The 12,040-nt window shown below is 38.3% G+C and overlaps 1 protein-coding gene across 2 annotated transcripts in view; it reads left to right on the plus strand.

Annotated features, from left to right (window-relative positions):
• The window catches only part of MRE11 (MRE11 homolog, double strand break repair nuclease), a 62,641-nt gene that overhangs the window by 44,213 nt on the left and 6,388 nt on the right, over positions 1–12,040 (plus strand). For both annotated transcript variants that reach the window (XM_040977132.1, XM_040977131.1), the window contains exons 15-18: positions 1,394–1,610; positions 2,487–2,564; positions 9,928–9,986; positions 11,211–11,278. In XM_040977132.1, coding sequence (XP_040833066.1) covers positions 1,394–1,610; positions 2,487–2,564; positions 9,928–9,986; positions 11,211–11,278 — 422 coding nt within the window. The remainder of the gene's footprint in view (positions 1–1,393; positions 1,611–2,486; positions 2,565–9,927; positions 9,987–11,210; positions 11,279–12,040) is intronic.

Here is a 12,040-nt window from a genome sequence, read left to right on the forward strand (position 1 = left end):
CCTTCCAGCTCCCTGCCTGTGGCCTGGGAAAGCAGTCGAGGACGGCCCAAAGCTTTGGGAACCTGCACCTGCGTGGGAGACCCGGAAGAGGCTCCTGGCTTCGGATCGGCATAGTATCGGCCCGTTGCGCTCACTTGGGGAGTGAATCATCGGACGGAAGATCTTCCTCTCTGTCTCTCCTCTCTGTATATCCGCCTTTCCAATGAAAAAATTAAAAAAAAAAAATCTCTTATTCATATGGAGAAATTTGATTTTTTTTTGTTGTGAGTCCACATTTAAATTAAAGTTCAAACAATAAATACTGAGCTTTACATTTCATGTGCTCATTCTGACACGAATGAGAAAAAAGTAGAACCTTCTGTCATTCTCGTAAGAATGAAAAATCATATGACTATTGTGCAAAACAGTGGTGTTTTTTTTTTTCTCCTTAGTACTATCAACATAGCGAATTTAATTAATATCCTGTTTCTGATGCATCCTTGAGTCACTGTGCGAGCTTCCTGGTGACAGGACACCGTCTTTCCAAGGCCTCTGGATTTTCCTTGCTTTCCTGTTCATAAGATACTATATTTTTCTCTTTATGTCCTAGCACAGTGAGAATATCAATGGGGTTATCGTTGAAAATGTGTTGCGGGCCCGGCAGTGTGGCCTAGTGGCTAAAGTCCTTGCCTTGAACGCACCAGGATCCCATATGGGCGCTGGTTCTAATCCCAGCAGCTCCACTTCCCATCCAGCTCCCTGCTTGTGGCCTGGGAAAGCAGTCAAGGACGGCCCAAAGCTTTGGGACCCTGCACCCGCGTGGGAGACCCGGAAGAGGCTCCTGGCTTCAGATTGGCATAGCATCGGCCGTTGCGCTCATTTGGGGAGTAAATCATTGGACGGAAGATCTTCCTCTCTGTCTCTCCTCCTCTCTGTATATCTGACTTTCCAATAAATAAATAAATCTTTTTTTAAAAAAGAAAATGTGTTGCATTTACCTGAGACATTTTAGTTGCAATCCTATGGGGGAGCAGTTTTCTTCACAACATTCTCACAAATTTTTTTTATATATAATTGAGCCTTTGAAACCATGTGTTTTCTTGGATCCATTCAGGTTATTTCCCCCAATTTCTTAAAATTGAGCAGAGTGTTCTAAATCTTTCAGCTTCTTTTGATAACCACTCCATTCTTATTCCTAATAATAATACATATTTGTGTATTCTTGCATTTTGCCTAGTGTCTTAACTGCTGTCCCAAGTACTTGCCCCTCGTTTATAATTTTAAAGGATGATTAGTGAAAAAACAAGGCAGACAGTCTAAAAATGCCCAGTGTTCTTCCAAATGACTGGAATAATGGTTATCGGTATACTGTACTTCGTGTTAATGCGTTTTTTCTTCTTGTTCTCCCTCGTAGGCTATGAACAGGGCCAGAGCGCTGAGGTCTCAGTCAGAGGACTTGACTTCTGCTTTTAGTTCTGATGACCTGACAAGTATGGATTTAGCAGAAGAGATGGCTAATGACTCTGATGACAGCATCTCAGTAAGAGCCAGCAGGGAAAGAGGCCGGGGAAGAGGTCGAAGAGGAGGAAGAGGGCAGACCTCGGCATCCAGAGGGTCGCAGAGAGGAAGAGGTTAGCACTGGCTGTAACTGCCCGCTTCAGATAGGGCAGTTCAAAATTTATTTTAATTATTCATAAAGGTGGTCAGCCTTTCATGTAGTTCAGACTTGTAGTTTTTGCATGTATTTTGAATGGGTGTATATACAAAGGTGAAATTATTCTTAACACCTTCTTTTAAGCTTTGTTGTATTTCATACAGTACCTCTTAGGTACATGTCATACTTATTCTCAGTGAGGCAGGTTAGAGTGTTGAAAGCAAATAGCTAGCCAGTAGTGGCCATTCACATTGGGAAGAAAATTCCATCACATAAAGATGTTTTTGTCATTGTCGTAAGGTACAAATATACACATGCTTATAAAGTGGTTTTCATGAAGTTTGTTTAAAATAAAAAACTACTCCCAAATGATTTGATTGCTAAAGGCTTTCATTCATTTTAATTACCATCGTGTTATTAAATGTGAGCATTGTAGTCATTGGATAGTTTTAACAGTAGAAAATGGTCATCCAGTGACTTTCTGATGTATTTACATAAATTCATCTCTAGGAATGTATAATTGTTTTCTTTGAATATTTATTCATAAAAGGTTTAAATGTATAGACAGTAAATTAGTTTAAAATATCCAGAAAGAGCAAATCTTATGTTTAACATTTTTTTATTCTTACTGTTACAAAATGTTTTTGTGAATTTTAGTGAGAACAGAATGAACCATGTTTTGCTAAAAATAGTCTCTGAGTATTGATCAGTCAGACTGTACAAATGCTTCCTGTCATTCATGTCTTTGGCCTTTTACAAATAACTACTTGATGTAACATATCTTTTCTTTTGGTGATGGTTAAAAACCCTTCCCTACTGATGAGATTGTAATCACTCTGTATTCAAACTGCAGGCTCTGGTCTGGAGACTTCGCAAGGCAGGAGTTCAAAGGCTGCTGTGTCAACATCTAGAAATATGTCTATTATAGACGGTGAGTGATTGTCTGGCACTTATTTATAAATTTCTTTCCTCCAAGGAAGACCTAGGAAATTCCCAGTGTAACCTGCATTTGTTTGTGTTGAAATCAGTGGGGACCTTACAGGGCTATTAGGCTATTTAGGGTAAATTATTCTTTGAAAGCTCTTCACTGTGCATCAGAGCTTTTGAAGAGGTGTGCTTTAAAAGTTATTTTTACAATTCCTAGAGTTTAGACAAATGTGATCCATCATTTCCTTTTGACAGAGCGATCAGAGCAGCTTAGAAAAGTGAGGCAGTTGGTCTGCATGCCAGCAATAGGGAAGGTGAAGGAAATTTCTTCTAAGGTAATGCTTAATCCTTTGTTTCTGTCCATCTCATCTGTCAGTGTAGACACTGTGTGAGCCATTTAGGGAAATTATAGTTAACATTCTTAGAATTAGTTTTGTGTTCAGAAAATTAACTTTAACCTAAGGAGATCTGTCAAACTATACTAATATTACGGTATGTGAGATCAACTTAAGCTGTCATATTTATAAAGTATGTGTTAAGACAGGTGGTGGCAGTATTTTTTTAACTAGCTTCTAGAATACATTCACGTATATTTTGTTTACATTTTCTGTTGTTTGATATTGTAATCTCGTTTTGATAACCAGGATTAATTTTTGACATACTGAAGAGTTAGACTAAATTTCTTTTTTATTTTTTTTTAAAGATTTATTTATTTATTGGAAAGTCAGATATACAGAGAGGAGGAGAGACAGAGAGGAAGATCCTTCGTCCAATGATTTACTCCCCAAGTGACCGCAACGGCCGATGCTATGCCAATCTGAAGCCAGGATCCAGGAACTTCTTCTGGGTGTCCTACACGGGTGCAGGGTCCCAAAGCTTTGGGCCGTCCTCGACTGCTTTCCCAGGCCACAAGCAGGGAGCTGGATGGGAAGTGGAGCTGCTGGGATTAGAACCAGCGCCCATATGGGATCCTGGTGCGTTCAAGGCGAGGACTTTAGCCACTAGGCCACACTGCCGGGCCCGACTAAATTTCAAAAAGTGAAATTTTCAAGGGTAGCTATAAACTATGTTTATGTCAAAAAGGACAATTTGCACAAATAGAATTATCAGAGGTTAAAAAAGTACAGATGAATAAGAGTTGTACAAGTTAGCACAACTGTTTACACCTAGTGAAGTATTAAGCATTATTACACAAGCAGTGTGTTCTCCCTTTGTACCGCGTTGAATTCCATCATACTGAGACTTCTGGGTTTATCTTTGAAACTGTGTTCAAGAAGGGTTTCACCATGTCGGATAATTCTGAGGAAGAACCATGAGATATAAAAAGATTGAAGGAGCTTGGATATCTAACCTGGGAAAGACTCATGTTTTTAACAGGCTAAGTTCTGTAACGCAAAGGGTAGGGTAGATTTGATTTTGTTAGTTAGAGATGCAATGATATTAATCTGTATTGGCTTATGAATTCTGTAAGAATCTGATGAAAGATTGTTTCCCTAATTAATTGTGTGAAATTCCATTCAATTTCAGATAGTTTAAGTGCTGCCATGAAGTTCTTCCTTGTTTTCCAGATTTTAAACTTTATGGCTCAAAGAGAGTGGCTGGGGAAAGCTTGTGGACTAGGGAGACAGAACAGCTTTGCTACTGTCATTGTATAAATTTGGAAACTGAGCTAAGCAATTTGCTTTTGGTTGATAAAACCACAGGTAGTGCCAGTAGTAGTAATATTCACTGCATACCTCTTAACAGCCTTATGGTCTTGGTGCTGATATTATTCTTGTTTTTACAGAAAAGGGAAGTCAAGTTTTGGAAAGATGTGTAACTTATCCGCAGTCTTATAACTAATCAGTGCTGGGACTTGGATTGAGCTTAAATTTGGCTTCAACAACTATAGAGTTGACCACTATACTAATTTACAGAGTGGTTATGTTTAGAAGTCTAGCTGCTGGTTCTTTCTAGAGAAGTCTTTGCAGTATACAGATTGGCCTGTCTAATTAATCAAAAGGTGAAGTAAACTGCCTTGTGACAAAGTAAGTTATCACTCCATTAAATAATAGAAGGTTCAAAACTCACTAGATGACAGCTGATACTAGAGAAAGGATAGAAGCAGCAGATTGATGATAGCTTGTAAAGGAACCTTCCTACCCCGAACTCCATTCTGTGTTTTTACTCGAGTATTATTGATTGTTTCCGGAGAGAGCTTCTTAAGACCCTTAGCCTTTGACTGTGGGAGCATGCTGTTTTTATTATGATTTCAGAAGTGGCATTCTGAAAAAGGCTCTTCTCTCCCAGGCACATCGGACCTAAAAACATTCAAACGGAGTGAAAGAAAAGGCAGCATGATGTATTGCCCTGGAGCTAGGCTGAGTTCAGCATGTCACAGCTGAGTGATATGAGATAAGCCACTCACCCTCCTAGGTTGTTTGGGTGTACATTGAGAGTAATAATTATTTTGGGATACTCTGAAGGTTACTTGAACAAAAAGCCTGGCACATACTTAGCATTTATGGAATATTATTATTTTTGAGAGAAATTGAACATAGAAGAATAAAATGAGTGTAATATGGGACATTTCAGGTTAAACCACCAAGAGTTGATTAATATATACAGTGTTACAATTGTATACTTTTTTTTTTTTCAAATCATTTATTTTATTTTTTTTTTACTGTGGACCAAATTTTTTTTTCCTGTTTATTTACTCTTGGCTTGTTTTATGTGAAACTTTGAATAATGGTGGATAAGATTAATCACTTAACATGAGATTTCAGGTTTCTATTTTTGTTCGGCAAGAGACTTAACATTAAGCTACTTGCTTTTAAAAATTATTTTGATTAATTTATTTCCCCCAGCTTCCTGTGTTAGATGTTGTACTTTTCTGCTATAATGACTCTAGATATGGTGTTCTTTTTATCCTGCTTAGGAATTCTTGGTCTTAACAGTCTAAATTGGTGTCTTTCATCATTGCTGAAAAAATTCTTCAGCTATTAGCTCAGTGCTATAAGGATATTTGTTTTGTATTTTATGTCCAATAACCCAGTGTCTGGATGTCTTTGGATTCTTTCTGTTGGTTCTCATTAATGGAAGCTTATTTCATTACATGCTTTATTATCTGTTGCCTAGAAAATGATCAATGGGAATAATTTGAAACCCTGAATGAAGCTATCTTCTGATAGAGAAGATTCATTTTTTTTTCTCCAGGTTTCTGGTATAAGTCTAAGAATACTTTGCATGAAATTTGTAGCTTGAGGGTTATTCAGACCAGTCAAGTAATGGATTCTTATGAAATCCTGTGTGACTCTGATTCTCTGGTTAGCCAGTTGGTCCCAGTTTAAGATGAGGGGGAAATACCCAGGCCACCCTCCTGGGACGGCATTGGATTGTGGTGATTCTCTCCCCTTCCCTGTGATTCTCAAAGCCATTGTTAGTATTTTCCCACATCCACTAGGATCCTCTGGGGAAACAGCCTGCCTCGCTAGATTCTAGCTTTTCTTCTGTTTCCTTACTCCCTTCCTAGATGATTAACCCTTCAATGGCATTAAGAATTTAATTTTATTGTTTTAAATTTTTGAAATACCAGTCTGAGTTGTTATCTTAAATAACCTACCCTACAGTGAATGCATCTAGAGGTTTTGTTCTGTTTTTCTTCACTTACTTATTTACTTCTAGTACTATGTCTCATGTGTATTTTGTAAACATGTTCCACTTTCCAGTGTCAGCTCTGTTTAGAGCCATTAGTGTGAGGAGACTTTCAAAGGCCACTCTTCTCTTACCTGTTCATTATGTGGAATAAAATTATTTGTGTTGCAAGACAGAAGACCAGTTATTGTACTTAAGTTTTATAAGTTTGCCTATTAAAAACAAGTAATGTTAATCTATGAGAAGAGGCTATGTAAGTAAAACAAATTAATAAGAAACTTCAGACTTCTGGGTGAAATTCTTACAGTGATGCCTTCTGCAGCTTAGCATGTGATTGAAAACCTGTGCTTTAGATTCAGGCAATCAGAGCCTGGTGCGATGGGCCAGTGACTAAATCCTCATCTTGCAAGCTCCAGGATCCCCTATGGGCACCAGTTCGTGTCCCAGCTACTCCACTTCTCATCCATTTTTCCTGCGTATGGCCTGGGAAAGCAGTAAAGGATGGCCCAAAGCCTTGGGACCCTGCCCCTGTGTGGGAGTCATCCCCACAGGAAGCTCCTGGCTTGCCTCAGCTCAGCTCTGTGTGTTGCAGCCATTTGAGAAGTGACCCAAAGGAAGGAGGATCTTTCTCTGTGTCCCTCCTTATCTCTGAACCTGATCTGCCTTTCCAGTAAAAATAAATAAATCTTTAAGTAAATGAAACCACAAATGTTTTTTTCCTCTAACCCCTTTAGCTATGTAAATAAGCATAGTCATGAGATTCATATTTTGAGCTAAAGGGTCTTACAAACTTGTAAATTACAGCTTGGAAAAATGAAAAATTCTACTTCCCAAGTTCCAGATAAAAACAAATCTTTAGAATCAGGCGATGGGGCTTGGTTTGTCAATCAGCTGTGCACTTGATCTTTGTTCAAATGATGACTCCTTGATTTATAGCTGTTTGTCTACCAACAAATGAGTTACGCTTTTTCCGTGTTTAGTTTTCAGTTCCCTGGTTTGTAAAATAAGTTGATAACACCCTCTTCCTCATGGGGTTGTTCTGAGGATTACTTAAAAAAAAGAAAACCTGGGACGTGCCTGGCACAGTGTGGGTGCTTACGGAGCTCTCAGTAGGTGAAAACTGTTGCCATCCCATAAGCCTCAGATCCCTTAGCTCTGTAGTCTGCCAGTTGCCCTGAGTGAGCTCAGCTGCAGACAGGACTGAGCATAGTGCCAGATGACGTAAAGATCGCTGCTCTTGGTGTGAGTGGCACGATTTTATAATGAGGGAAATGGGTGTTCCGTAAACCATCGGAGTCATTTATCTTTTGTGTGATGACTTGATCTGATCTAGTGATTTAGGGGATTTAACTGATTACCTCCACTGTTGGGCCTGTTTTTTTGAAACATGATTTATTAATAGGTGTCTGTGAAGCATTTTCTATGAAATTAGATTCAGAGTTTTTGTAAATCTGACAAAATAATCATGGAGCACTAACTATACTTGTCAGCACATTGGGACAAGAAGCAAAATTAAAACCATAATTTCATGGTCCTTACACTTAAAAGTGGAGGAATGAAGAAATAAATGAAGGTTAAATGTTATTATAACAAGCTCCATTGAATATAGAGTTTTATTGTTGTACTGAAATTGCACTGGGAAAGGTAGAAATTACACTCATAGCTAGTAGCATTTATAAGAAAAACTTCACAGCCAGATCTTTCCCATTGAAATGAGTTGGTAGAGGTGGGTGACTAAGTGGATAAAAGAATTTTGAAGCCACCGTCTGTACAATTAACTCACCACTGTGAGGACCTCTGCTGTGGTACATTTACTAATAATTAGCACGTGTGTTGGAGTGCTTCCTACCCGTGAGGCATTTACCAAAGCCGTTTACATTACCTCTTCATCCTGTCAGCAGTTTTCTGCATGAACTATTAACACTGTTTTACAGGTATTTGATCGTAGTCTCCAAGCTGTGGAGTCAAAATGAGTAACTGTAAAGCCAGAACTTTTAACCACCGTACTTAATTGTTTTCCTACTTAAACACAGTGTTTTATCTTTTTCCTGTTTAATTGCACAGATATGCATTCGTGTCAATGTTTATGGTGTGCACTAGGAATTTTTTTTAATGTTTCTTATTTTCAGGAATCTCAGAATTTGATAAGTCAGTTAATGTGTAAATATTGAGCATGAACTTTTTTTAAAAGATCTATTTTTAATTAGAAAAATATACAGAGAGGAAGAGAGAGAGGAAGATCTTCCGTCTGTTAATTCACTCCCCAAGTGGCTGCAATAGCTGGAGCTGTGCCGATCCGAAGCCAGGAACCTAGGGCCTCTTCTGGGTCTCCTACATGGGTATAGGGTTCAAGGTTCGGGCTGTGCTCAGCTGTTTTCCCAGGCCACAAACAGGGAACTGGATGGGAAGTGGGACTGCTGAGATTAGAACAGGCGCCCATATGGTACTGCGGTGCATGCAAAGCAGGACTTTAGCCTTTGGGCTACTGTGCTGGGCCTGAGCATAAATGTTCTTTGGAAATGTCAGGATCGCTGGCCTTCCTATTCAGTAGTATTGACTATTTAAAAAAAAAAATAGATCAAACTTTGTTTATTTATCTGTGAGGCAGAGAGAGAAAACAAGCAGAGGCAGTGCGCTCTCAGGAGCAGACTCATTCTCCAAGAGACTGTGGCAGCCAGGACTGGATCTGGCTAAAGCCAAGAGCCAGAACTCAATCCAGTTCTCCCCAGTGAGCGGCAGAAACCCAGCTTCTCAAGCCTGCACTGCAGACTCCTGGGCTCTGTACTAGCATGAAGATGGAGGGACTGACACTGGGTATAAACCCCACTGTTCCAAAGGGGGACAGACAGGAACCCTACTGGTGCCTTTCATAGCTCTTTGGACATCACAAGATTGGATTCAGAACCTGAAATAGGGAGTATTACCAAACAATAATGTAAGCTGGTTAGATTCTTCAGTTTTTTTCTGAATAGGAGAGTTTTAGGCATTACAAGAAGTTTTGAGTAATTGGACTTAAATCATGTTTTTTTTTTCTTGCCCTGCTTAGTTTGAAGATTATCATAATATTTTTTTATTTTTAGAAACAAGATAGAAAATAAACTGAAATTTATTGTAGATTTTGATCTTAAGGGAAAGGAATGGAACAGGCAAAGGATTAGCTGAACTTCAGATTTCTAACGTAGATCATCAAGCAACATAAATGAAGATTCAGAAAAGTTGTATCATGAAATAAACAATAGTTTATGTTCTAGAATTTACTCTGACATATTTTCTGGATAATGAAAATGGCCATGAAGGTACATGAATGAGAAGGCTTCCTTCTGTGTTCTGGAATCATACGGCTCCTAATGCAGTTACAGGGAAGATATTATTGACCACAAAAGAGACCTCTTAGGAGTTCTGCCTTCATTGTATTTGTAGTGCAGCTGGTAAGGTGATTAGATTTAACCCTTCAGGTCTGTTTTTATAAAACATTTTTAGTGTGGATATATTTATAGATGCTGCTTGTTATCATATATGAGTAAGTCTAAAAATGCTAAGACTGACAACCAAGCATTGAGTTATTTGGACATATAATCTACCTCTCTTCAAGTTTAAAAAAATATAATTGTTTTATGATTAATTGTTATGGATTTTTACAGATAGGACTTTGAAAACCTTTAGCTAAAATAATGTGCAAATTTTTCTAAGTTATTTTGACAAAAACATGATGAATATTTTATGTCTTTCATCAGCCTTTAAAAATACAAGACAGCAGCCCTCCCGAAACGTTGCCACTAAGAATTATTCAGAGGTAAGATGCTATAGTTGTGTCTTAATAACATGTGGTTCCTGGATTATGAATGATCAGCTCTTTGATTTATAAGTTAAATAATAGAGGAAAAGATACAGAATGAAAAGCTGGAGAGAACTTTGCAAGTTATCTAGACTAAGGACTTCCATGATTTGTTGTTGTCTCTTTGTTTTGAAAAGCAGTGATTCATGTTGTTAGAAATCCCTACATGCAGTGTCTTCAGTGATATCTTTATGGATGATGATTTTGAGGCCATAGGGCTCAGATCTGGGATATCAGTACGCAAAGTGAGCTCAGTGCATGCAGAGGTGTTACTACTCCTGGGTTCCTTTTGGTACTTCCACTTTGGTAATGCTGTGGTTGTGCCTTTGTGGAGCTGCTCGGCTCAGCACAGAACGGAAGGTAGGAATCCCTTGCTCTGCAGGTTAACCTGGGCCTTCCTCCTGATTTTGAATCTAGTATGGACTTAGTCCTACTAATACCTCATTTTCAAAACCCGTGAAAAAACTCCCAAGTCATTGTTCTTCCTCCTATGTGTTTTTTTTCTTTTTTTAGTAGTAACATTGTTGACATTTTGAATAAGGAATTTTTTTGTTGCAGAGAACTGTCCTGTGCATTGTAAGAGGGCTAGCAGTATCCTTGACTTCAGATGCTATTCCTTGAGTGTTCTGTCTTTACCTTTATCCTCGCTTACCCTTCATTTAGGTGAAGATGTAGTGAATGTTGTCTCAAATGTCAAGATAACACAGAAAGAAGTATGAATAGTTAGTAGTTTTGGATGACAGAATCAATAAAAACATCTCTTGGATCTGAACATTAAAGAAATGATATTTAATGGGGATAAATGTAACAGACAGATACCGAGTCCTTTCCATTTAAAATTAGAGGTGGAAAACCAATGTTCTAACTTCTCATCAGAACTCAAGAACAAATCACGTTAGCCTGTGCAGACTTCCCAGGTTCTCGGGGCCCAGGAAGGAAGGCAGCTGAGAAATGTAGTGAAGAACACCATTTGTGAGTGAAGAGGGACTTACGGGTGAGGGCAGGCTAAACGTTCCTTTAAAGGTTGTTACAGAGACGGTTTCTGCCTAGTTTGGTGCTGTTTAGAGGTTGGGGTGTGTACATGTTTTTATAAAAAAAGTATTTTTGAGATAGTTACTTAATTCATTTGTAACTACATGTTCCACAAAAACATTTGTTGCTCTGTTTCCTGTGCTTCCGTAGGTGATTGAGGTGGATGAATCAGATGTGGAAGATGATCTGTTTCCTGCCACCGCAAAGACAGAGCAAAGGTCAGTCAGTGACTTCCTGCAAAAAATCACCATCATTATTATCCAGAATTACAGTTGTATGTTTTCCTACACCTTAGAAATTCAACACACTTAATTGCATTTATTAACGAATATAGAAAATGAAAGGAAAAGTCCTGGTTCATTGGCTCAAGACAGCATTATTACAAGTATTTTTATTGGAAATATAATAACCTAAACTACTTTTCTTTTTATTCAGTGATTTTCTTAATGGAAGTCAGTGTTCTTCCCAGTTAACAAATAATTTTATATTATGTTAGCAAGCATCTGACTTCAGCTTTTCACCATCCTGTTTTTGTGTAGTTAGTCACACATCTACTGAGCCTCAGATTCACATGGACTTGCTGTGCCTTCGGAGCATGTATGAGTTCTTCTGAACCTATTCGTCTTTTACCTGTTGCTGTTAAGCTAGACTTGACTTCCTGGTACCGTTTTCATGTAGAAGTTAAAGTTTTTGGTGAACATTGCTTAACTGCAGCTTGATTAGTGAAAATCTTTACCTGAGAAAATAATAGCCCTTTTAAATAGTTATTTTCCGTTTGAGTATTGAACTAAATCTGATGGGGAATATAACAAATGTTAGGAAGGTTATTGCCTTAAAGCAGGCTAAATTGTAGCCGAAAAGAAAGATTAGCACATTTGGATCCATTAAGTTTGATTCAATCAGTGTAGAATTATGTGTGTGGTTTTCTGGTGTAGGCCCTTAATTATGAGTGCTTATGGGCCTTGAGGGAAAAAAAAAAT

Source organism: Ochotona curzoniae, unplaced genomic scaffold (assembly GCF_017591425.1).
Source record: "Ochotona curzoniae isolate NIBS_2020 unplaced genomic scaffold, NIBS_Ocur_1.0 contig_2723, whole genome shotgun sequence".
Lineage (NCBI taxonomy): Eukaryota > Metazoa > Chordata > Mammalia > Lagomorpha > Ochotonidae > Ochotona > Ochotona curzoniae.